General features: G+C 35.6%; 3 protein-coding genes across 3 annotated transcripts in view; 2 read left to right on the plus strand and 1 right to left on the minus strand.

Annotated features, from left to right (window-relative positions):
- Positions 1 to 312: 312 nt before the first annotated feature.
- LOC134242929 (uncharacterized) lies at positions 313 to 11,384 on the minus strand. The gene is made up of 2 exons (XM_062725128.1): positions 11,378 to 11,384; positions 313 to 8,288 (listed from the first exon to the last, which is right to left on the minus strand). The coding sequence occupies exons 1-2, from the start codon at positions 11,382 to 11,384 to the stop codon at positions 313 to 315; spliced, it is 7,983 nt and encodes a 2,660-aa protein (XP_062581112.1).
- Positions 11,385 to 15,814: 4,430 nt separating this feature from the next.
- LOC134242927 (uncharacterized) lies at positions 15,815 to 19,896 on the plus strand. Its single transcript, XM_062725125.1, has 4 exons — positions 15,815 to 16,050; positions 17,005 to 17,129; positions 17,293 to 17,441; positions 19,703 to 19,896. Exons 1-4 carry the CDS (start codon positions 15,989 to 15,991, stop codon positions 19,793 to 19,795), a joined length of 429 nt encoding a protein of 142 aa, XP_062581109.1. The 5' UTR covers positions 15,815 to 15,988; the 3' UTR covers positions 19,796 to 19,896.
- A 488-nt stretch (positions 19,897 to 20,384) lies between these two features.
- The window catches only part of LOC134242928 (uncharacterized), a 38,132-nt gene continuing 35,694 nt past the window's right edge, over positions 20,385 to 22,822 (plus strand). Inside the window, exons 1-2 of the mRNA XM_062725127.1 lie at positions 20,385 to 21,092; positions 22,042 to 22,392. Of these exons, the coding sequence (XP_062581111.1) occupies positions 20,385 to 21,092; positions 22,042 to 22,392 (1,059 nt within the window). The remainder of the gene's footprint in view (positions 21,093 to 22,041; positions 22,393 to 22,822) is intronic.

The raw sequence follows: 22,822 nt of genomic DNA on the forward strand, positions 1-22,822 counted from the left end.
ATGAGTTTATCTGCTAATTTGACAAGTTAGAAATCATCAAACTATATATAAACTTACTACAGCATTTTGTTTGTTAAATCCCACATAATAAGTTATTTACAGGTCACCGATCGCAATACACTTGTCAATATGACGACATTTCTTACAACGTGAAGTAGTTTTTATGCAGTGAGAGACAGATCAAGTAATATTTTCTGGACAAAATATGTTTATATGTCTAATTAAATAAGATATTATTTACAGATATTCTTTGGGAAAATAACTTGAATTTAATGTCTTCTTCACTGTTTTATTAATATATTTTCTGTACAATTAATTGATGTCAGCACTGTTGTTCACTAACAAATGTACCGTGCTACCATGTCCATTTTGACAAGCTATATAAAGAGGACTGGCTCCATTCCTCTTACATAAATTAATGTCGGCACCGTTCTTCAGTAAGAGTTGTACCGTGCTAGCATGTCCATTTTGACAAGCTATAAAAAGAGGACTGGCTCCATTCCTCTTACATAAATTAATGTCGGCACCGTTCTTCAGTAAGAGTTGTACCGTGCTAGCATGTCCATTTTGACAAGCTATAAAAAAAGGACTGGCTCCATTCCTCTTACATAAATTAATGTCGGCACCGTTCTTCAGTAAGAGTTGTACCGTGCTATTATGTCCATTTTGACAAGCTATAAAAAGAGGACTGGCTCCATTCTTTTTACATAAATTTATGTCGGCACCGTTGTTTAGAAACAGTTGTATCGTGCTATTATGTCCATTTTGACAAGCTTTAAATAGAAGACTGAATCCATCGTTATCACACAAATTGATGTTGGCACGGTTGTTCAGTAACAGTTGCACTATTCTATCATGTCCATTTTGACAAGCTATCAAAAGAGGACTGAATTCACCATTATCACATGAATTGATATCGGCGCCGTTGTTCAGTAACAGTTGTACCGTGTTATCATGTCCATTATGACAAGCTATATAAAGAGGACTGGCTCCATTCTTGTTACATAAATTGATGTCGGCACCGTTGTTCAGTAACAGTTGTACCGTGCTATCTTTTCCATTTTGACATGCTATATAAAGAGGGCTGGCTACATTCTTATCAGATAGATTGACGTTTGCACCGTTGTTCAGTAACAGTTGTACCGTCCTTTCATGTCCATTAAGACAAGCTATATAAAGGGGACTGGGACGATGCTTCTGACATAAGTTGATGTCGGAACCATTGTTCAGTAACATTTGTACCGTGCTATCATGTCCATTTTGACAAGCTAAATAAAGAGGACTGAATCCATCGTAATCACATAAATTAATGTTGGCACCATTGTTCAGTAACAGTTGTACTGTGCTTTCATGTCCATTTTCACAAGCAATATAAAGAGGACTGGCTCCATTCTTCTCACACAAATTGATGTCGGCACCGTTGTTTAGAAACAGTTGTATCGTGCTATCATGTCCATTTTCACAAGCTTTATATAAAAGATTAAATTCATTGTTATCACACAAATTGATGCTGGCACGGTTGTTCAATAATAGCTGCACCATTTTATCATGTCCATTTTGACAAGCTATCCAAAGAGGACTGAATCCACCATTATCACATAAATTGATATCGGCGCCGTTGTTCAGTAACAGTTGTACCGTGTTATCATTTCCATTTTGACAAGCTATATAAAGAGGATTGGTTCCATTCTTCTTACATAAATTGATGTCGGCGCCGTTGTTCAGTAACAGTTGTACCATGCTATCTTGTCCATTTTGACATGCTATATACAGAGGATTGGCTACATTCTTACCAGATATATTGACGTTTGCACCGTTGTTCAGTAACAGTTGTACTGTGCTTTTATGTCCATTAAGACACGCTATATAAATGGGACTGGGGCGATGCTTCTCACATAAATTGATGTCGGAACCGTTGTTCAGTAATAGTTGTACCGTGCTATCATGTCCATTTTGACAAGCTAAATAAAGAGGACTGAATCCATCGTAATCACTTAAATTAATGTCGGCACCGTTCTTCAATAAAAGTGGTACAGTGCTTTCATGTCCATTTTGACAAGCTATATAAAGAGGACTGGCTCCATTCTTCTCACATAAATTGATGTCGGCACCGTTGTTCAATAACAGTTGTACCCTGCTATCATGTCCTTTTTGACAAGCTTGATGGAGAGGACTGGCTCCATTCTTCTCACATAAATTGATGTCGGCACCGTTGTTCAGTAGCTGTTGTACCGTGCTTTCATGTCCATTAAGACAAGCTATATAAAGAGGACTGGCTTCATTCTTCTCACATAAATTGATGTCGGCACCATTGTTTAGTAACAGTTGTACCGTGCTATCATGTCCATTTTGACAAGCTAAATAAAGAGGACTGGCTCCGTTCTTCTCACACAAATTGGTGTCGGTACCGTTGTTTAGAAACAGTTGTACCGTGCTATCATGTCCAATTTGACAAGCTTTATATAGAAGACTGAATCCATCGTTATCACACAAATTGATGTTTGCGCGGTTGTTCATTAAAAGTTGCACCATTCTATCATGTCCATGTTGACAAGCTATCGAAAGAGTACTGAATCCACATTTAGCACATAAATTGATATCGGTGCCGTTGTTCAGCAACAGTTGTACCGTGGTATCATGTCCATTTTGACAAGCTATATAAAGAGGACTGGCTCCATTCTTCTTACATAAATTGATGTCGGCACCGTTTTTTAGTAACAGTTGTACCGTGTTATCTTGTCCATTTTGACAAGCTATATAAAGAGGACTGGCTCCATTCTTCTCACATAAATTTATGTCGGCACCGTTGTTTAATAACAGTTGTACCGTGCTATCATGTCCATTTTGACAAGCTATGTAAAGAGGGCTGACTATATCTTTTTCAGATAGATTGATGTCTGCACCATTGTTAAGTAACAGTTGTACTGTCCTTTCATGTCCATTAAGACAAGCTATATAAAGGGGACTGGGACGATGCTTCTCACATAAATTGATGTCGGAACCGTTGTTCAGTAATAGTTGTACCGTGCTTTCATGTCCATTTTGACAAGCTAAATAAAGAGGATTGAATCCATCGTAATCACATAAATTAATTTTGGCACCATTGTTCAGTAATAGTTGTACCGTGCTTTCATGTCCATTTTGACAAGCTATATAAAGAGGACTGGCTCCATTCTTCTCACATAAATTGATGTCGGCACCGTTGTTCAGTAACAGTTGTACCGTGCTATCATGTCCATTTTGACAAGCTAAATAAAGAGGACTGGCTCCGTTCTTCTCACATAAATTGATGTCTGCTCCGTTGTTCAGTAACAGTTGTACCGTACTATCATGTCCATTTTGACAAGCTACATAGAGAGGACTGAATCTATCACCATAACATAAATTGAAGTCGGCACCATTGTTCAGTAACAGTTGTACCGTGCTATCATGTCCATTGTGACAAGCTATATAAAGAGGACAGGCTACTTTGTTATTACAGAAATTGATGTCGGAACCGTTGTTCAATAGTAGTTGTACCGTGCTATCATGTCCATTTTGACAAGCTGTATAAAGAGGACTGGCTCCATTATTCTTACATAAATTGATGTAGGCACCGTTGTTCAGTAACAGTTGTACTGTGCTTTCATGTCCATTAAGACAAGCTATATAAAGAGGATTGGGGCAATGCTTCTCATATAAATTGATGTTGGCACCATTGTTCAGTAACAGTTGTACCGTGCTATCATGTCCATTTTGACAAGCTAAATGAAGAGGACTAAATCCATTATTATCACATAAATTGATGTCGGCACCATTGTTCAGTAACAGTTGTACCGTGCTATCTTGTCCATGATAACAAGCTAATAAAAGAGGACTGGCTCCATTTTTGTTACATAAATTGATGTCGGCCCCGTTATGCAGTAACAGTTGTACCACGCTATCATGTCCTCTTTGACAAGCTATATTAAGAGGACTGTCTCCATGTTTCTCATATAAGTGGATGTCAGCACCGTTGTTCAGCAACAGTTGTACTGTGCTATCATGCCCATTTTGACAAGCTATATAAAGGGGGCTGGCTCCATTCTTCTTATATAAATTGGTATCAGCACCATTGTTCAATAATAGTTGTACAATTCTATCATGTCCATTTTGAGAAGCTATATAAAGTGGAGTAGCTCCATCTTCGTCACATAAATTAATGTTGGCACCGTTGTTCAGTAATAGTTGTACCCTACTATCATGTCCATTTAGACAAGCTAGATAAAGAGGACTGGCTCCATTTTCAGTACATAAATTGATGTCGGCCCCGCTGGTAAGTAATAGCTGTACCATGCTATCATGTCCATTTTTACAAAATACCCAAAGAGGACTGGTCCCCTCATTTTCATTTAAATTTATTTCGGCACCGTTGTTAATTAATAGTTGTACAATGCTATCATGTCCATTTTGACGAACTAAATTAAGAGGAATGTCTATATCATTATCACATGATTTGAAGTCGGCAACGTTGTTCAGTAACAGTTGTAAAGTGCTTTCATGTCCATTTTGACACGCAATAGAAAGAGGACTGTCTCCATTTTCGTCACATAAATTGATGTCGGCACCGTTGTTCAGTAATAATTGTACAGTGCTACCATGTCCATTTTGACAAGCTATATCAAGAGGTCTGGCCCCATTCTTCTTATATAAATTGATATCAGCACCGTTGTTCAATAACAGTTGTACAATTTTATCATGTCCATTTTGAGAAGCTATATAAAGGGGAGTGGCTCCATCTTCGTCACATAAATTAATGTCGGCACCGTTGTTCAGTAATAGTTGTACCGTACTATCATGTCCATTTAGACAAGCTATATAAAGAGGACTGGCTCCATTCTTAGTACATAAATTGATATTGGCCCCGTTGGTTAGTAAAAGATGCACCGTGCTATCATGTCCATTTTTACAATATACCCAAAGAAGACTGGTTCCCTCATTTTCACTTAAATTGATTTCGGCACCGTTGTTAATTAAGAGTTGTACAATGCTATCATGTCCATTTTGACGAGCTAAATTAAGAGGACTGTCTCCATCATTATCACATGAATTTATGTCGGCACCGTTGTTCAGTAACAGTTGTACCGTGCTTTCATGTCCATTTTGACACGCAATAGAAAGAGGACTGACTCCATCTACGTCACATAAATTGATGTCGGCACCGTTGCTCAGCAACAGTTGTACTGTGCTTTCATGTCTATTTTGACACGCAATAGAAAGAGGACTGTCTCCATCTTCGTCACATAAATTGATGTCGGCACCGTTGTTCAGTAAGAGTTGTACCGTGCTATCATGTCCGTTTTGACAAGCTAAATAAAGAGGACTGGTTCCATCTTTGTCACATAAATTAATGTCGGCACCGTTGTTCAGTAATAGTTGTACCGTGCTATCATACCCATTTTGACAAGCTATATAAAGAGGACCGAATCCATCTTCGTCACATAAATTGATATCGGCACCATTGTTCAGTAATAATTGTACAGTGCTATCGTATCCATTTTGACAAGCTACATAAAGGGGACTCATGTGATCATCATAACATAAATTGATGTCGGCACCGTTGTCCAGTAACAGTTGTACCGTGCTATCAGATCTATTTTGACAAGCTATATGAAGAGGACTGTTTCCATCATTATCACATAAATTGATGTCAGCACCATTTTCCAGCATCAATTGCACCGTGCTATCATGTACATTATAACAAGCTATATAAAGAGGACTAGCTCCATTTTTTGCGAATAAATTAATGTCTGCAAACTTGTTTAATAACAGTTGGACCGTGCTATCATGTCCATTTTTACAAGCTATATAAAGAGGACTGAATCCATCATTATCACACGAATTGGTGTCGGCATTGTTGTTCAGTAACAGTTGTACCGTGCTATCATGTCCATTTTGACAAGCAATATAAAGAGGACTGCATTGATCACTTTTACATAAATTGATTTCGGCACCGTTGTTCAGTAACAGTTGTACCGTGCTATCATGTCCATTTTGACAAGCTATATAAAGAGGACTGCATTCATCACTATTACATAAATTGATGTCAGCGCCATTATTCAGTAACAGTTGTACCGTGCTTTCATGTCCATTTTGACAAGCTATATAAAGAGGACTGGCTCCATTCTTGTTACATAAATTGATGTCGGCACCGTTTTTCAGTAACAGTTGTTCTGTGCTGTCATGTCCATTTAGACAAGCTATATAAAGAGGACTGGCTCCATTCTTCTTACATAAATTGATGTCGGCACCGTTGGTTAGTAATAGCTGTATTGTGCTATCATGTCCATTTCGACAAGCTACCCAAAGAGGACTGGTCCCATCATTTTCACATAAATTGATGTTGGCACCTCTGTTAATTAATAGTTGTACCGTGCTATAATGTTCATTTTGACAAGCTAAATTTAGAGGACTGGCTCCATCATCATCACATAAATTGATGTCAGCACCGTTGTTCAGTAACAGTTGTACCGTGCTATCACGTCCTCTATAACAAGCTGTACAAGGTGAACTTTCCCCTTTCTCAATATCACATACACTGATTTCAACACTGTTGTTCAATAAACAAATAGTTGTATTATTACGTTTTTCTACATATTTTTTGTCGATCCCGGCCTCTTTAAAATGATCTTCATCATTTGCAGCAGCAAGTAATAACGGGGTCCAAATGTCACCAGTTGTTAACTTGTTTACGTCAGCACCAAGTCTTACTAATTCTTCAAGTATTGAACAATTATGAAAAACCGACGCAACATGAATTGGTAAAGAGTCATCCCATATTTCCATCATTGCTGTTTTTTTATATTCTTCGCTGAGTGAATTAAATAGGTTTAAATCGCCATTCGCACAGATAGCAGTAAATATAGGATGTTCTTTCAACTTTGTTTCAGGGATATTTTTGATAAAAAATGAAGAAATGTCAGAATGACAAAATACAATAAGTCCAACTAAAGGACATATTTCACTTTCAAATGTATAAAGGAAATCAAGCCTTGTAAAAAAAGATCTGTTAGATGATTCTTGAAATTCCGATCTGTCTTTTTCACATTTAATTTTTACGAGAAGTTTTTCGAATGAATCCACTTTTTCCTTAAAAGAATTGATCACGCTCTCTTTTCTTAAACATGGATTGAGTAAAACATCTACAATGTGTTCTGTTTGGATATCAGTGATAAACCTGTCCACAAGATCTTCAATGTACTCTTCAGGAAGGTAAACAGTGAAGGGATCGTGATCTTCCTCTTCTGTATCGTCTTCTATCTTCACTCGACGTCTCAGAAAACCACTGTCTGCGTACTGTATTGTCTCTTGTGGACAATCAACACCAAACACCAGAGTCGTTATCTCCATAATAAAGTCGTGCAGGAATTGGAAAGCATTTCCGACACGTTTGACATACGATCCTTTCAGTTCATGAAGAGTACTACGAATGACCGAAATGTGTGTGTTTTCTTGTAGCTCGCACATTCCTAAAATGTCCTTAAATTTCATCAAAGAATTATTATTTTTTGCAAAAGTATCGATTTTCAAATTGTTTTTAAAAACTACTATCAAGATAAGTGAGAAAAATCTTTTCTTATCTGTTTTCTTCCAAATTTCAATTTCCTTTTTAATACATTTGTACGGATTTTTAAAGAAATCAGCCCCACTTTCGTTGTAGTTTGTCTCCCTTGAAAAAAGCTTACAGAGCAATGGGAAGTAAACTTCTGTTTTAATTATTTCAGTGACAACATCTTCGGATAAATGCAGATTCTGTGAATACTGATTTAAAATCGCCCTTTTCTCTTTAACAGTCAGTCCATGTTCTTCGCTGTCAATTTCTACTGCAGTAGATTCGTCCAATAAGTTACCCTTGACTCTTTTGTCATAAAAGACACATCTTCTACATGATATCAATAGTTTATTTTTCTTTAAACAAATCTCCAGCGTTTTCTCTAAACTTTTCCATGAATGATATAAAATTTCATCTAACGATTCCTTACCTAAAGGATCATTAAATACAAATAATATGCGATTTTCAGAGACTCCAGAGGAACATTTCTTTTTTATTTCTTCCACCTTATCTACCGGTATCACATTCCATCCCTGCTCCTTTAGAATTAGTGCAATATGCTGAATTATTGCAGATTTTCCGGACCCAGAATTTCCAACCACTGTGATAAACTTTAGACTTTTAAGCTTTTCTTGAACCACTTCACTTGCTCTTGTTGGAATGAATGCAATATCGTCTTCTCGCCAATAGTCGAGAATTTCTTTTACCAGGGTATTTTCTGTAAAAGATATGTCATTTTAAAATAAAAAAGTGTAAAAATCAAAAAATGGGATATTGTTAAATAAAAAATCAACAATGTTTGTAAATATTTACAATTTTCAAATAAAATTGTTCATTTCATTTCAATATAGTCTTCAATCATATTGTTGCCTTGTTAATTGCAATATACGAGGGTTGATCCAAAAGTTCGTGGATTTTTTTCATATTTTATTCATTATTAGATTGAATAGGTTGAAAGTTACAAATGAAAATATAGACAATTCATGAATATTATAAATTTAAAAAACAGTTTAAATATCTTTAATAGTAACTCTATGACAGTTGCCATAGAAACGGTTGTTTGGTAATGCGGGGGAGACATTTACACATTCATTTTCATTTTAATTCTTAATACGTGAAATGAGACTGAAACCGGCCTGTGTGGTATAGAAAACGAAAATTTTGTCATTATTACGATTGCTTGGTCTTTTATAAACTTTTGTGTGAAAGTTTTACTGATTTTACTGTATATTTAGTTTATTAATTGATTATTTATTGTTCATATTCAAAAAATACGGGATCACTCTACCTTAAACGTGTATATAATAGACAAAGACTTGAGGAAAATGCATTTAGTCTGTATTTGTTTTTCGGTGGCATGAGAAATATAAGAAAATAAAACTGCCATGGACGTTGATTAAAGGTGTGGTGACTTTTTGGAGACTGTTTTAGGTGCAGAACCCCTTTAAATAATTCAAAGCATTAATGGGCGTTGTAGGCTGCATTACAGTTCTTCACATAGATATACTGAAATTGGATCATCATTGGAACATCATATGGAAAGATGGGTTGTAAATTGAAATATGAGTGAAAAATGAAAAAAAGTTGGTGCAAGAGGATAACCAGGCTTTTTTGAGAGAAAAAAAATAAAGAAAAGACAGCTTTTTGTAGAGTTACGAATTCAAATTGGACATTAGGGCGAGTTGCATCTATATAACGTGACGTGACATATCTAACTTGACGTTACGTCGATGTCTCCCCCGGGTTTCACAACTATCCATTTTTAGACAGCTCGTGTGACCTCATTGAAAATGGGAAAGTAGTAAAATTTTCCGATATTGTTGCATTATGACTCTATATTATAAATATGCCTGTGGTTTGCTTTCATCAAATCGCGATAAAATTTTAGAAAGAAATTCCACGAACTTTTGGATCAACCCTCGTATATCTACTATTGAAAGTATGTTATACAAAGTATGACGAAATATAAACGAAGGTATGTAAAAAAAAGTTAATTAAGCCTACTGTTTATACTCGCTGATCAGTCGATTTTTTTAGCTTAAAATTTAGTTGAAAACCAAAAGAACACAACGGACGTAAACATGAGTATATACGGTAATAAAATATATCCGAATGGAAAAAAATTTTTATGTCATAATATAGAAAAAAATTGAGTATTGGAGAGTATATGGTAATCATCCAAATCATACATAATCAAATATTATTCATTGCAAGAGCTATTTTTTTTTTAGATTATTCCGTAGTTTCAAGATTTTTTTACAAAGACACAGATGCAGGACCAACATGTTGTTAACTTTGCACTTTGAATCTCTATTGATTGATATAGATTGATAATTGTATTGTGTATATCCATTGTTTTTAGTTAAATATCTCTGAAGGTATGTCATGACATTCTGTAAGGAGTCTGAACAAGAGGCCCAGGGGCCACAGCGCTCACCTGAGCACATCAGGCTTGAATTTACCCCCCCCCCCCTTCCAGGCCTTCATCATTTGAACAAACTAGAATCTACTCTACCTGAGGATGATTCCATATAAATACCCCGGGTATCACTAATCATAGCTTTGAAGTACTTCTGGAGAAGAAGATTTTAAAAGATTTTTCCTATATATTCCTATGTAAAACTTGGGTCGGCCATTTTGGCCCCATCCTTGCCCCGGAGGTCATGATTTGAATAAACTTGAATCTACACTACCTAAGGATGATTCCACATGAGTTTCATCTTTCCTGGCCCAGTGGTTCTGGAGAAGATTTTTTAAAGATTTTTTCTATATATTCCTATGTAAAACTTGGGTCGGCCATTTTGGCTCCGCCCTTGCCCCGGGGGTCATGATGATGAGGCTGCAGTGGTGTGAAAATGACTGTGTGTTATACTTTACATTTAAAAACAGTCTTATTTAATTTTTGATGAAAAAAATCCCAGGCAGTAATCATTTTTTTAATATTATTGATATCTGTTATATAATTCAGAATATGATTTGAAATTAACTATGACAAAATCAAGTTTAAATTTATGTGTTGAAAATATCTATCACTGGTCAATTAAAAAATTAAAATCAAGTAATCATCGAGTTAGTTTTCATCTTTTTTATTTCTTTCTAGACAGAACTGATATCTGACTTTAATGTAGAGTCCCCCCCCCCCCGGTTTCACGATCGAAAAGTTGTATCAATTTTCTTTTCACAAACAGGAAAGATGTCTCTTGTTAAAAAGGTAATCTTCTAAATATTGAATAATTACTGATAGGTAATTCAGTTTCCTAATGTTCTCGGACATCTGTACAAATCATATAATTATATACCCCTGTTTAAGATTTCCGGTTTCATTTGCTTATACGGGAGTTCCGCTATTGAACAGTACAGTGTTCAATATATAAACTTGTACTATGCCTTGTTAATTTTGTCACTTGAAACATTATATCTAAATGAATAGTTGTAATGAATGATTACGCAGGGTGCAGAAGTACCCAATGTAAGTCCGAGACTAATATAAATAATTATCAGACTAGTAGTAAAAATTCATATATACTAGCAAATATAGTAATCTTACTGAAAATATTTATATTTACTAGGTCAGCGGTAAGACTTCTAGTAGCAGTAGCACCACTCTCAAATATTTCTCTTTTTTCTCTCGCTCCCTCTTTCTTTCTCTCTTAGAAATACAAACAGTATTGACACTTTATAAATACATGACAAGTGCTCCGTTTATTCACATCAAGGAGGTAATATCACTATTTAGTTTTTAAACTTAATCTTAAAGTATTTTTTAATCATGATTGAATTTTAACAAAAATATTACATGTTTCATACCTTCCATTTTTCCCCTGTAGCTTTCGGTGAATTGGAATTAATTTAATTTTATGTGCTGAAATTAAATTTAATCTCACTGAAGTAGTTAGGTGTAGGGGGTGTTATGATGTTAACATAATAATAAGGTAGAAGGAGGAATTGTCTGTCTAGTAAAATATTTTATGAAGTAGTAAAAATTGGAAGTCATTAGTTTGTCGAACCAGTGCTCACAAATATTTATTTCGAACCCTCTAGCATACATGCAAAAGTCCATCCACCATGCACACACGTTACATGAAAAAAAATATATCTTTAGTTTGCCGATACTTGAATATGATTTATAAAAATGTGTAAGTTTTTTTTTATGATGCAAATTTCTTTGTCCATTTGATCAATTTATACCTGTAGTCATTATTTATTTGATTCAGGTTTCATTAACATTTTTCCTTTTCATAAGATTGAGATTATTCGCCAACTGTAGGTGCCCACTATCTTCCGTGTCGAGTTACTATTCTCTCTCTCTCTCTCTCTCTCTCTCTCTCTCTCTCTCTCCAAAAAATCAATATCGACCCAGACAGTTTAAAATAAAGTTAAACTCCGGCTGGTTTTTTTACTGTCATAATACTGCTGCACATAAATTGTGTTTGATTTTTTAATTATTCTTAATTACAGATAAAAAGTTAAGGAAATATACTATGAACTATTTTTTATGTGATTTGATAATCAAACGAAGTCCTCACTCCACTGTCCCACACACTAACACGACTTAAAACTAAAAAAGGGGGAACCAGTAATGTTTTAAAAGAATTTGGATGTAATGTACCCCTTCTTTCCATGACAATTCTGCAACTTGTTAACTTGTTAACTTTTTCGGTGGTATTTTCAGCTACTAGAGAGTATGAAATGCTCTCTGAGTAGTTTGAAAACTGCCTTTCTTGAACGTTTTCAAACGTCAAAAACGAATTTTGATATCCACATATCAAATATAAAACAAAATTTAGAAAAATCAATTGAAGACTATTTGGCTCGAGTGACGCGTTTAACGACTGAATGTTACATACCCATGCATTTACTAATGGGAATGGCTATTCAGGGGTTGAAACCATCTATTCGAACAATAGTCATTCCGCAAATCCCGGACACACTAGAAAAACTCCGAAAAATTGCATTGATGGCGGAGCAAACTGTCAAATATTCGGAACCCGCAAATGTGTCATTTTTGGTTTCCATTCAAGAGTTAGAAGACAGGTTGATCAAAAAATTAAGCACACAGTTAGAAGCAACAGCAGCAGCCATTACGCATCCTAGGCGTTATCCAAATTCATTTCAAACAGCTCAAAATTTTGATCATAGATTCAATGGACAAAAAAGATATTTCAAAAATTCGGGACAAAATCACAATACTTTTCAAAATTATGCAAACAATCTGAAAAATCAAAAATGCCAAGGTTGTGGAGGTAACTGTATGTCACGACAGCAACGCAGGTACGATAAGGCTTCCCAGAGAATATTGTAGTGTACTCTCCGCATGAACTTCTGTGAACTACAAACGTATGACGTCATAATTGAAAATGACGTCAAGTCGCTGCATACTTGAGCTGTAATAATGGGGAGAGTGTCATTAACTTTGCACCTCATTTCAATCTGCATATAAAATTGCAGAATGCTATTTTAAAATAAAGGTGTATTTTATAATTTTTTCAAAAGTCTAATATATCCGAATAATTAAGATAGCTTTCCTTCATTACTCTTGTATAAGAGTCAGCGTGTTCAAACTACGTACGGAAATATGCGTTTGACATTTACCTTTTTTTGCACCCGTGGTCAGAAGCAGAATTCATAATATGTGTATAAAAGAGCCTGGCGCAGGTTGTTTAAGAGGATTTATCTAATATCTTTTGCGGAATATGTAAGAGGAGTTTCCCATCTAACTGAATCCTGCTTGGGAAAAATGAATGATGACTTTGTTTTAAAACAAATGACGATATTCAGAGGAAAATACCCTCAGATTTGTCGGTAAGTTAAAGTTAATATGAAATGAATTGTTCCAAAGAAAAGGTTTAAAATTTCCCAAGCACTTATCGGTTTCACAAGGATGCACTGAGTTATTTATGTGACAAAAAGACAATAAAAATTGTGTTAACAGCCTGCGCCGAAGCGATTTATGAGGAACATTTCCAAAAAGAAGAAATGACCGTCACGTGATCAAGAAGGTCATGTGACATCGCAACAAATATGTTTATAAGTAGCTTAGAGGATTCTCTATATGAATTTGGCGTACTGAAGTACGAAACTTACAAATAAAACTCAAAATCAACTTTGCAATGCAGTGTTACGTTATAAATACATTTTCAGCTCCGGGAAGCCTTAATGGTACTGCGAATGCCGCGCAAATGGGAAACAATGTTTAAAGTGCAAAAGAAGTGGAATCATTTTGCGAGTGTGTGTAGATCTGCAATGCGAGCTAACATCCCACAATAGGGGTGCGCGCCTATCCCTGGATTTTCCAAGGATGGGCACAGAGATAAGAAATCTGTAACCTTGGGTTTAACGGTGGCTTTACAATCCCGGAGTACAATTGACATTGGGATTGGGCTTCGTAAAACCAAGTCATTGGTAGACACGGGGTCTTAAATCACTCTCATCAGCCATTCTTTCTTTAAATCAACAGAATTTAAAGACCATAAACTTTTAAAGCCAGACTATGATGTCATTAAAGGAGTTAGCAATAATACTCTTCCAATTCTTGGCAAAATCATTCTTCCCTTTGAAATTGACCACAAAATTTTTTGGAACCCAGTTCATGTGGTGAAAGGCTTGAATCAAACAGTTATCATTGGTGTCGATTTTATGGAAATGCATAATGTGTCTCTGCCATTCTCTTATACAGAGTTGTCGTTCCCGCTTCTCTCCCACATACACCTCTGTCAACGCTTGTCATACAAGATTCTTGAAAAAAGTGTTTTTGGTTAAAAGTTGTATTTATAATTGTGTGTAATTATATTTCTTATTGGAAAACATTATTTATTTTAATTTGTTACATCTTAAAATATTTTTTTTCATTAAGATTTTAATTTTTGCTCCGCAAAATAGTTCCCTAAAATCTTTGAAAATAAGTCGTTTTGAGTGATTATAGATTTAAAATAAATAATGAATTATCATCTTTATCAATATTTACAATAATTAATTATCAATTAAATTTCGAATCTTCTCTATTTAAAATTTGTACAAGAATCTTGTACAACGAGCGTTGACAGAGGTGTTGTGAGCGTAGCGGAAGACAACTCTGGATAGAGAATGGTGTCTCTGCGTTAAAAATCTTAAACAATTGAAATTGCTGACTCAAACAATTCTATTCCAATAGAAATAAAATGTCATTTTGCAAAAACTGCTAAAAAGATTGTTGATCCCCCATGCATGAAATGATCATCCCAGTCAAAATTTCTAAATTACAACAGCATCAAAATGTGTATTTAGAACCCTGTGAAAATCTTGCCACTAAAGAGTTACTTGCTGCAAAAATGATAGCGTGTGTTAAAAATCAACGCGGTATGTTTAAAGTTTGCAATCCTACGGCGGACGAAATAACACTCAGTAATAATACAATTGTTGTCACAGTAGACTGTGTCCACAATGATGAGATAATACCATTTAAATCCCTGCAAAGTACTCAAATAAATGCAACAAGTGTCGAGTTAAAACCGCACAGTAAACAAAGATCTCCAATCACCTTTGATTTGACAAATTCTGAATTAAATGATACTCAAAAATCGGAATTGCACATGTTTTAAAAGAACTACAGAGATGTTTTTGCTACTGATTTATCTGAATTGGGAAAAACTGTTGGGATATGCTCTCACAAAATAGAAACTTATGACGCGCCACCAATCCGCATGCCTTTTTATCGCCAACCCCCTCATTTACAAAATGAAATTGATCGACAAGTTCAAGAATTATTAGAAAATGACATTGTTGAAGAATCAAATAGTGAATATCATTCCCCTGTTGTTTTGGTAAAAAAAAGATGGAAAATATAGGTTTTGTGTACATTATCGCAAACTAAACAAAATTACGAAACCTTTCTCCCTTCCTTTACCCAGACTTGAATGTGCCTTTGACACTATTGCAGAGGCAGAATCTCAAATTTTCTCTACTTTTGATCTGCATTCTATGTTTTAGCAATTACAAAAGGATCCGGAAACAAAACACAAAGCAGCGTATATCACTCAAAATGGGGTTTATGAATGGAAAAGACTTGGTATGGGACTGAAAAACAGTTGGGCAGAAAAAATAGCAAATTCCTTAATTTTCAGACTTGACTAAAAAAAAATGTGATAATGTACTAAACTGAGCCTCATACTTCTTGATAAGGAGTATCTTTCCTAACAAAATAGCTTAGCAAATGTAATTTATCAAGAAGATAAGCTGGATTATTTTGTGCATTATACCGCCTTTGAGAATCCTGGAAATCCCCTACTTTCACTTTCATTTTCAGAGGTTCCTGCAGACAGACGCATTTTGCCGGAAAACGAATCTGACATGCCACCTCGTGATTTTAACCAAAGAAAGACAACTTGATGTGCTTTGATTTGAGGGGTCACTCACTGCTGAACGAAAATTAGGGACATCGCTATGAGACTAAACGTTAACATTGTCGCCTATGGGAAAACAATTAGTGGACTGTACCCATATTAGTAAGTGTCAAAAAATTCATGTTTGTTCAATTTAAGCTTATATAATGAAATTCCTGAAACGTACCGTGTATGTATTGTATTTTATATCACTTCCTGTTATTGTAAGATGAGGATGGATGCTTTTATTAGGAAATATTCCAAAAAATTATTTGAAAATAGCTCAGTTTCTATGAATGGAGAGTGTCGGTTATGGCATGAGAGAGGTTGTAAGTTGTATGGTCAAATAAGAGTTAAGTTACCAAATGGTGAATGGCACACTTATACACCTGCTAAATTATCACTTATACTTAAACTAAAGCAAATCCATCCCCACTCTTTAGAATGCTCTCATTTATGTCACAATCCCCTGTGCATTAATCCTTCCCACCTCATGCTTGAACCCCATGCTATTAACATGCAACGTATTAACTGCTTGGGTGAAGGTTTGTGCAGACATCACTCTGCTTATCCTGACTGCATGATTCAGCTTCATTTGACTGGTATGTATGCAATAACAAATTAAGAACATCAAAATGTTGATGAATTTTTTTTCTTGCAATTTTTTTTTTAAAGATTTTTTTTTTTGGGGGGGGGGGTGCCTCCACTTCCTCCACCAACTCCTCACCTTTTTATTTTAAACACACTTTAAATTTACACATACACCTTTTTTTTTATTTTGTACACATTTTAATTTTTATTTAATTCATACATGGTACACTTTTTTTTTAATTACCAGTAACTACAACCAGGTTGCTCGGGATCGGTATTCACTAATTTCTTAACCCTTGTACACAGTGATGGCGGCACTTTTGGCTCAAGTTGAAACTTTTTGTAATCATTCTTCATTGAACCATTCTTTTTGTTTTTAACAAATTGTTTTGCTATTCGATGGCGAGCCATGGCTCGCTTTTTTCTCTGGTTTATTGACTTTTTATGCTGTTTATAGTACTCGGATTTTTTCTTCATTTTCTTCAGTGCACTGAGTGACTGGGATTTTTTTCCGAGAGGAGCACCGACAGCAGCCAGTGTTTTACAGACAGCCATATCTACACCATTGTTCGACCTTAATATGGCTGACAAGGCACGGGATTTCGCATTTCGTGAGTATGTTTTATTTTTTGGTAAGCTTAGAGAGATAGTTCTGTTTACAGACTCACACTTGTTTGTTGTTGAATTTAATTTCATTTCGTTTAATGCACAAACTGACAACTTCATTTCAAGCAGTGACTCAAGGATTAACTTGTCATTTGTACTACATTTTAGTGCACCAGATTTTAAACCATGTGCTCGGAGTCCGACAGACTTGTACCACCAACTCGTTTTTTTGCCACCCCCACAAAGAGTTAAGCTCCACCTACATGAGTCACTACAACTTCCTGTGTAACACTTCAGAACCTTGTCAGCAATTCTCGGTAAGGAGTTTGACATTTTTTTTAGGTCACCATTGTACTTTTTGAAGAGAGCTTTTAATATACCACTGCATCTTTCTTTGATGTCATTCGACAACATTTTTTGTAGCTCTGCTTTTTGAACTTTTGTGTTTGCGGGGAACATTTCATCGCTAAAGTTTGCTTTAACACCATGCCTAAATTGGCTTTGACCCCTATGAACTCTATCGGCGAGTCGACTTGTTCTCCATAGGGGAGATAAGAAGTCTTGTATTGCTTTTTCGAGCCCCACGGCACTTGTTGCATCACCATCGGTGGTTACGTTTTGTACCAACAATTTTTTTTTACTTAATTTTTCACCTATTTTATAGCCTAACTCTTTTTCGGTCAGAGGCTCGACAGGATTTTTATTTGCTGTACAACCGAAATGACCACTTGGGCACTGGACATGGAAACCCTCACCCTGAAGCCATGCTCCCACCCAGCACAATTTATTTGTCATATGATAAGAAATAACTTGATGTTTGTCTGTGACATCTTCGCATGCCAAGCCAATTACTTGCGAGGCCCCTTGGCCCATTTTGTGACGGCTTGTTATGCTTCGGGATTGGTACGAGGCATCCATTTGTATATTGATAGGGTGAGATTCAGGCAGGCCTATTATTTTATTTCGTTCTTTTAATTGGTTTATTCTCTCATCCATATCGCACTCTGCAAGGTCAACAATTTTTTCACCTACTTTATTGCACGATTTAAACATTGACGACCGGGCTGGGGGTGGGATACCTGTACACGCGAGGATCAATCGGGCTTGGTCATTTCCTACCGGAGTTTGATACAAAGCAGTCTGTATTGCCTTATTGATGGCTGCTGCTTTTCGACCGGGGCCCTCAGAAGGGACCTCTCGGAAAAGTTTGTACATTTTTAGATTTAAATTGACAGTTTCTGCACTTGAATGTCCAAGTCCACCCTAGACCCTGCTTTACTTCAGACATTAATTCATAGTTGGGGGTGACACAATCAGTTTGAGAATGGGAAACATTCAAGTCATTCATCATATACACAGTCATATCCCTATCCACAATCCTCATTTCTGTACTGTCAGGGGTCGTGACATGAGGAAAGGGGTCAAGGTCGCGAGGATTGGGGCGTAATATTTTAACATTGTTTTGACTTTCTTCGGACCCCGGTATGACATATGACTGTTCATCGTAAGATTTTTTGGTCAAATTTTCAAATTCATTAATTGTTAACCTAGGTAACCAAACAGATTTAAAACACTTAGCTTCTTTTCCAGACTTGGACACTCTCCCTTTTCTTATGGTATTTCCTATCGCAAACCTGTGTTTTTTTCTATCACCTTTCATTTTACCTTTGACTCAGTGCACCTATACCCAATTCATGAAATGCATTTGAAATTGTTTGTTATGATGACGTCATAAAAATGGCTGCCAGTCCTCTATGACATCATAGACATTTTGGCGTACAATTTTCTCACAACAAGCTCACTTATAATGTCATTTTTATTTGGTTATATTTTCAATATTACTGGACCGATTTTGATTTGTAATACCTTTTTTAAAAGGTTACAAGCTCTAAAATTTTGTTTACCTTCTTTCGGGGTATTTGAAGCAAAATTTCTCTTGTTGTTCTTTGCGTAACATAAAAAGAGGTTAAAAAAAGTTGTCGAATCACACCAAAAATATTGCGTAATTCAAATATACGCAATTGCGTATACATTATTGTTCATTAAATCCTTTGAATTCACTAATTGAAAGATATTGATGTGAAAAAAAAGTTCACTGTACCTCTTTGATAGTCAATATTTGAAGGAAAAGAAGAGGTAGAAAATGACCAATTTTTTTCATTCATGAGCTGTCTTACAACAAGTTTTCAAAAGTCTGTAGAAACTTGAAATATGAACCAATTTTGATGAAACTTGGCATATAGATTGCATATTGTGTAGAGATAAGAGATATTTGATTAAATAGTGTAAACTTAAAAAATGCTTTTCCATATTGGGTACACCCCACTAATTATTTTTAAAATCGGTAGGAGAAGAAAGTAGTGCAGAAAAAATAGCAAATTCCTTAATTTTCAGACTTGACTAAAAAAAAAAATGTGATAATGTACTAAACTGAGCCTCATACTTCTTGATAAGGAGTATCTTTCCTAACAAAATAGCTTAGCAAATGTAATTTATCAAAAAGATAAGCTGGATTATTTTGTGTATTATACCGCCTTTGAGAATCCTGGAAATCCCCTACTTTCACTTTCATTATCAGAGGTTCCTGCAGACAGACGCATTTTGCCGGAAAACGAATCTGACATGCCACCTCGAGATTTTAACCAAAGAAAGACAACTTGATGTGCTTTGATTTGAGGGGTCACTCACTGCTGAACGAAAATTAGGGACATCGCTATGAGACTAAACGTTAACATTGTCGCCTATGGGAAAACAATTAGTGGACTGTACCCAGTTGTGTTTCATTTCAAATGGCTATGTCTCAAATCTTAAGGGGATTACATTGGAAAAACATGCTTGTTTATGTTGATGACATTTGTGTCTTTTCAAAAGATTTTGATTCACATTTAAGCCATCTTAAAGATCTTTTTAGTCGTTTGAGAAATGCAGGTTTAACTTTAAATCCAAAGAAATGTAATTTTGCGGCTAATGAAGTTAAATTCCTGGGTCATCTTATTTCAAAAGAAGGCATTCAAGTCGATCCAAATAAAACAAAAATAATTGACACTTTCCCTATACCACAAAAAGTAAAAGATATCAGATCATTTTTGGGAATGTGCAATTATTACAGACAATTTATCAAAAGCTTTTCAACATTGGTAGAGCCTCTGAACAAATTGTTAAGAAAAGATGAAAATTTCATTAGGACAGAAGCATGTCAAATCTCTTTCGAAACTTTAAAAAGAAAGTTAACAAAAGTACCCATTCTTGCTTATCCAAATATGAATAAACCTTCCATTCTTACCACTGATGCATCTAATTCAGCAATGGGGTACATACTTTCTAAAAAAGATAAGGGTAACAGGGAACATGTTATTGGTTATGGGGGTAGATTACTATCAAAACCAGAAAGAAATTGGTCAGCATCAGATGTTGAATGTCTTGCTGTGATTGAGGGTATAAGGGAATATAAAACTTACCTTTCAAATAATGAATTCTTGGTCTTCACAGACCACAAACCATTACAATATTTGATGTCGCAAAAATCCACAACAGGCAGACTAGCCAGGTGGTCCCTTGAGCTGCAAGGGTACAAATTTAAGATAATTCACAAAGAGGGAAAAAGTAATGTTGTTGCCGATGCTCTCAGCAGGCGACCTTATCAAGAACAGAATGAAATGGTCACAGAAACTCATGTCATTGAAGCATTTGAACATGGAACGACAATAGAGGTCGAGTTCCACTATGGTAGTAGTGCACAGGTCACCATTGTGGAACCTGACAAAATTGAACCAAACTTGAGTTTAGAACACGAAGATATAGGAAATCTTCAAAAGGAATGCCCTGACTTCAGGGGCATATACATGTATCTAGAGTCGGAAACTCTTCCCGACACTAGCAAGGAACGTAAAAAGGTTATAGCACAATCAGACTCATACAGTATTTGTAATGGTGTGCTCTATCACTGGTTCCAGAGACGAAAGAGAAAGGTAAAAAAAAAACGATCGCTGGATAAAGAAATTAGCTTTACCTAAAACACTTCGTCTAGAGGCACTCACAGCTTATCATGACAATAAAGCTGGAGGAGCTCATTTCGGGGTAGAAAAGGTCATGGCAGCTCTCAAGCAAAAGTATCACTGGCCACGCATGCATCAGGAAATTTATGATTACATTCAATCATGTGAAAGGTGTCAAAGAATAAAAAAAAAAACACAAACACAATGGATCTCCACCTTTAACATCAATGCCAATTGATGGTCCATTTGAGCGATGGCATATTAATTTTTTTAAAATCAAGCAAAACAACAGAGGGTTATCAGTACTTGCTTCTTGTTGTAGATTCATTTACAAGATGGGTTAAAGCTTTTCCTCTGCAAAATCAAGAAAGCAAACAGGTTGCAAAAAATTTATTTGAACAAATCTTTTCAAGATACGGAGCACCACTTAAACTTGTGTCTGATTTTGGGAAACAATTTACATAAAACCTCATCTTATCCCTTTGTTAAATTTTTAATGTAAAAAAACCATTTCACTTCGGCTTATCATCCCCAGTAAAACAGTTTTTGCGAGAGGAATAATCGAACTATCATGCCAGCAACTCGGACTTACTCTGATAAAGAGCAAAACAATTGGCCAAAATTAATTCTTGGTATTCTGATGGCATTATGAAATTCGCCATGTACTCAATCTACAGACCACTCCCCCTATTATTTGGCTTTCGGTCGTGAAATGAACCTGCCTTTTGATTTACGGGTAACACCCAAAGACTCTCTACAAGCTGACGCTAAAGAACATATTCGCGACATTCTAGAGAATTTAAAAATCACGCACGAGATTGCAAATAAAAATATTGAGGAGAAACAAGCGAAATCTAAAGAAAGATATGACGAACGAGCAAAAGAACCCTCATTTCGATAAAACCAAATGGTTCTTTTACAGCAATTTAAAACTCCAATAGGTAAATCGCCTAAGCTTATTGATAAATATGATGGTCCATATTACATATCTGAATTAGGACCAAATTTTACATACAAACTTCGAAGATGTTCAAATCACAAAGAGTTGAAATCTTATGTCAACGCGAGTAGATTAAAAGATTATATTCCAGGTGTTGATGTCAGGAATCAGCATCCTGAACAAGATATTGACAGATTATTTGAGGAGAATAATGATGGCAATCAAAATATTGCTGAAAATGATCAGGAAAATTTAAATATCCCCATTGATAATGATATTGACAAGGTCCAAGATACATGTAACACGTATTATCCTGTTGACAAACTCATAAAGGTAAAAAGACGAGCAGGTAAAAGGGAATTTTATGTTAAGTGGGAGGTTGGTAGTAAAACCTGGGAACCAGAACAATATTTAAGCCAAGAACTTATTAGAGAGTACTTCATGACACACACGAAACAAGGGAGGAAGCGTAAATTTCCTTCCATGCTTAAAAAACCATAAATTATCGTAATTCCATTAAAGTTGTGCGCTTTTGAATGTACACAAAAATATTTTTTTTTAACTTTGGACTATTTTCTAAATTAATGTGGTGCAATATGTGCCTGATCAACACATTTTGACCGAACACCACTAATATTTTTTTTTTATTCTTTCGTTTATTTGTAGAAATTCGATGGCCCACAATTATAATAATGGTGATGATATGGAGCAGGTGTCTCCACGTAAAGGTACGTGGAATGGAAATGCAAGGTGCACGCCCCTT

Source organism: Saccostrea cucullata, unplaced genomic scaffold, assembly GCF_032062105.1.
Source record: "Saccostrea cucullata isolate Sc308-1 unplaced genomic scaffold, CSIRO_AGI_Scuc_v1 ctg6166, whole genome shotgun sequence".
NCBI classification, from domain to species: domain Eukaryota; kingdom Metazoa; phylum Mollusca; class Bivalvia; order Ostreida; family Ostreidae; genus Saccostrea; species Saccostrea cuccullata.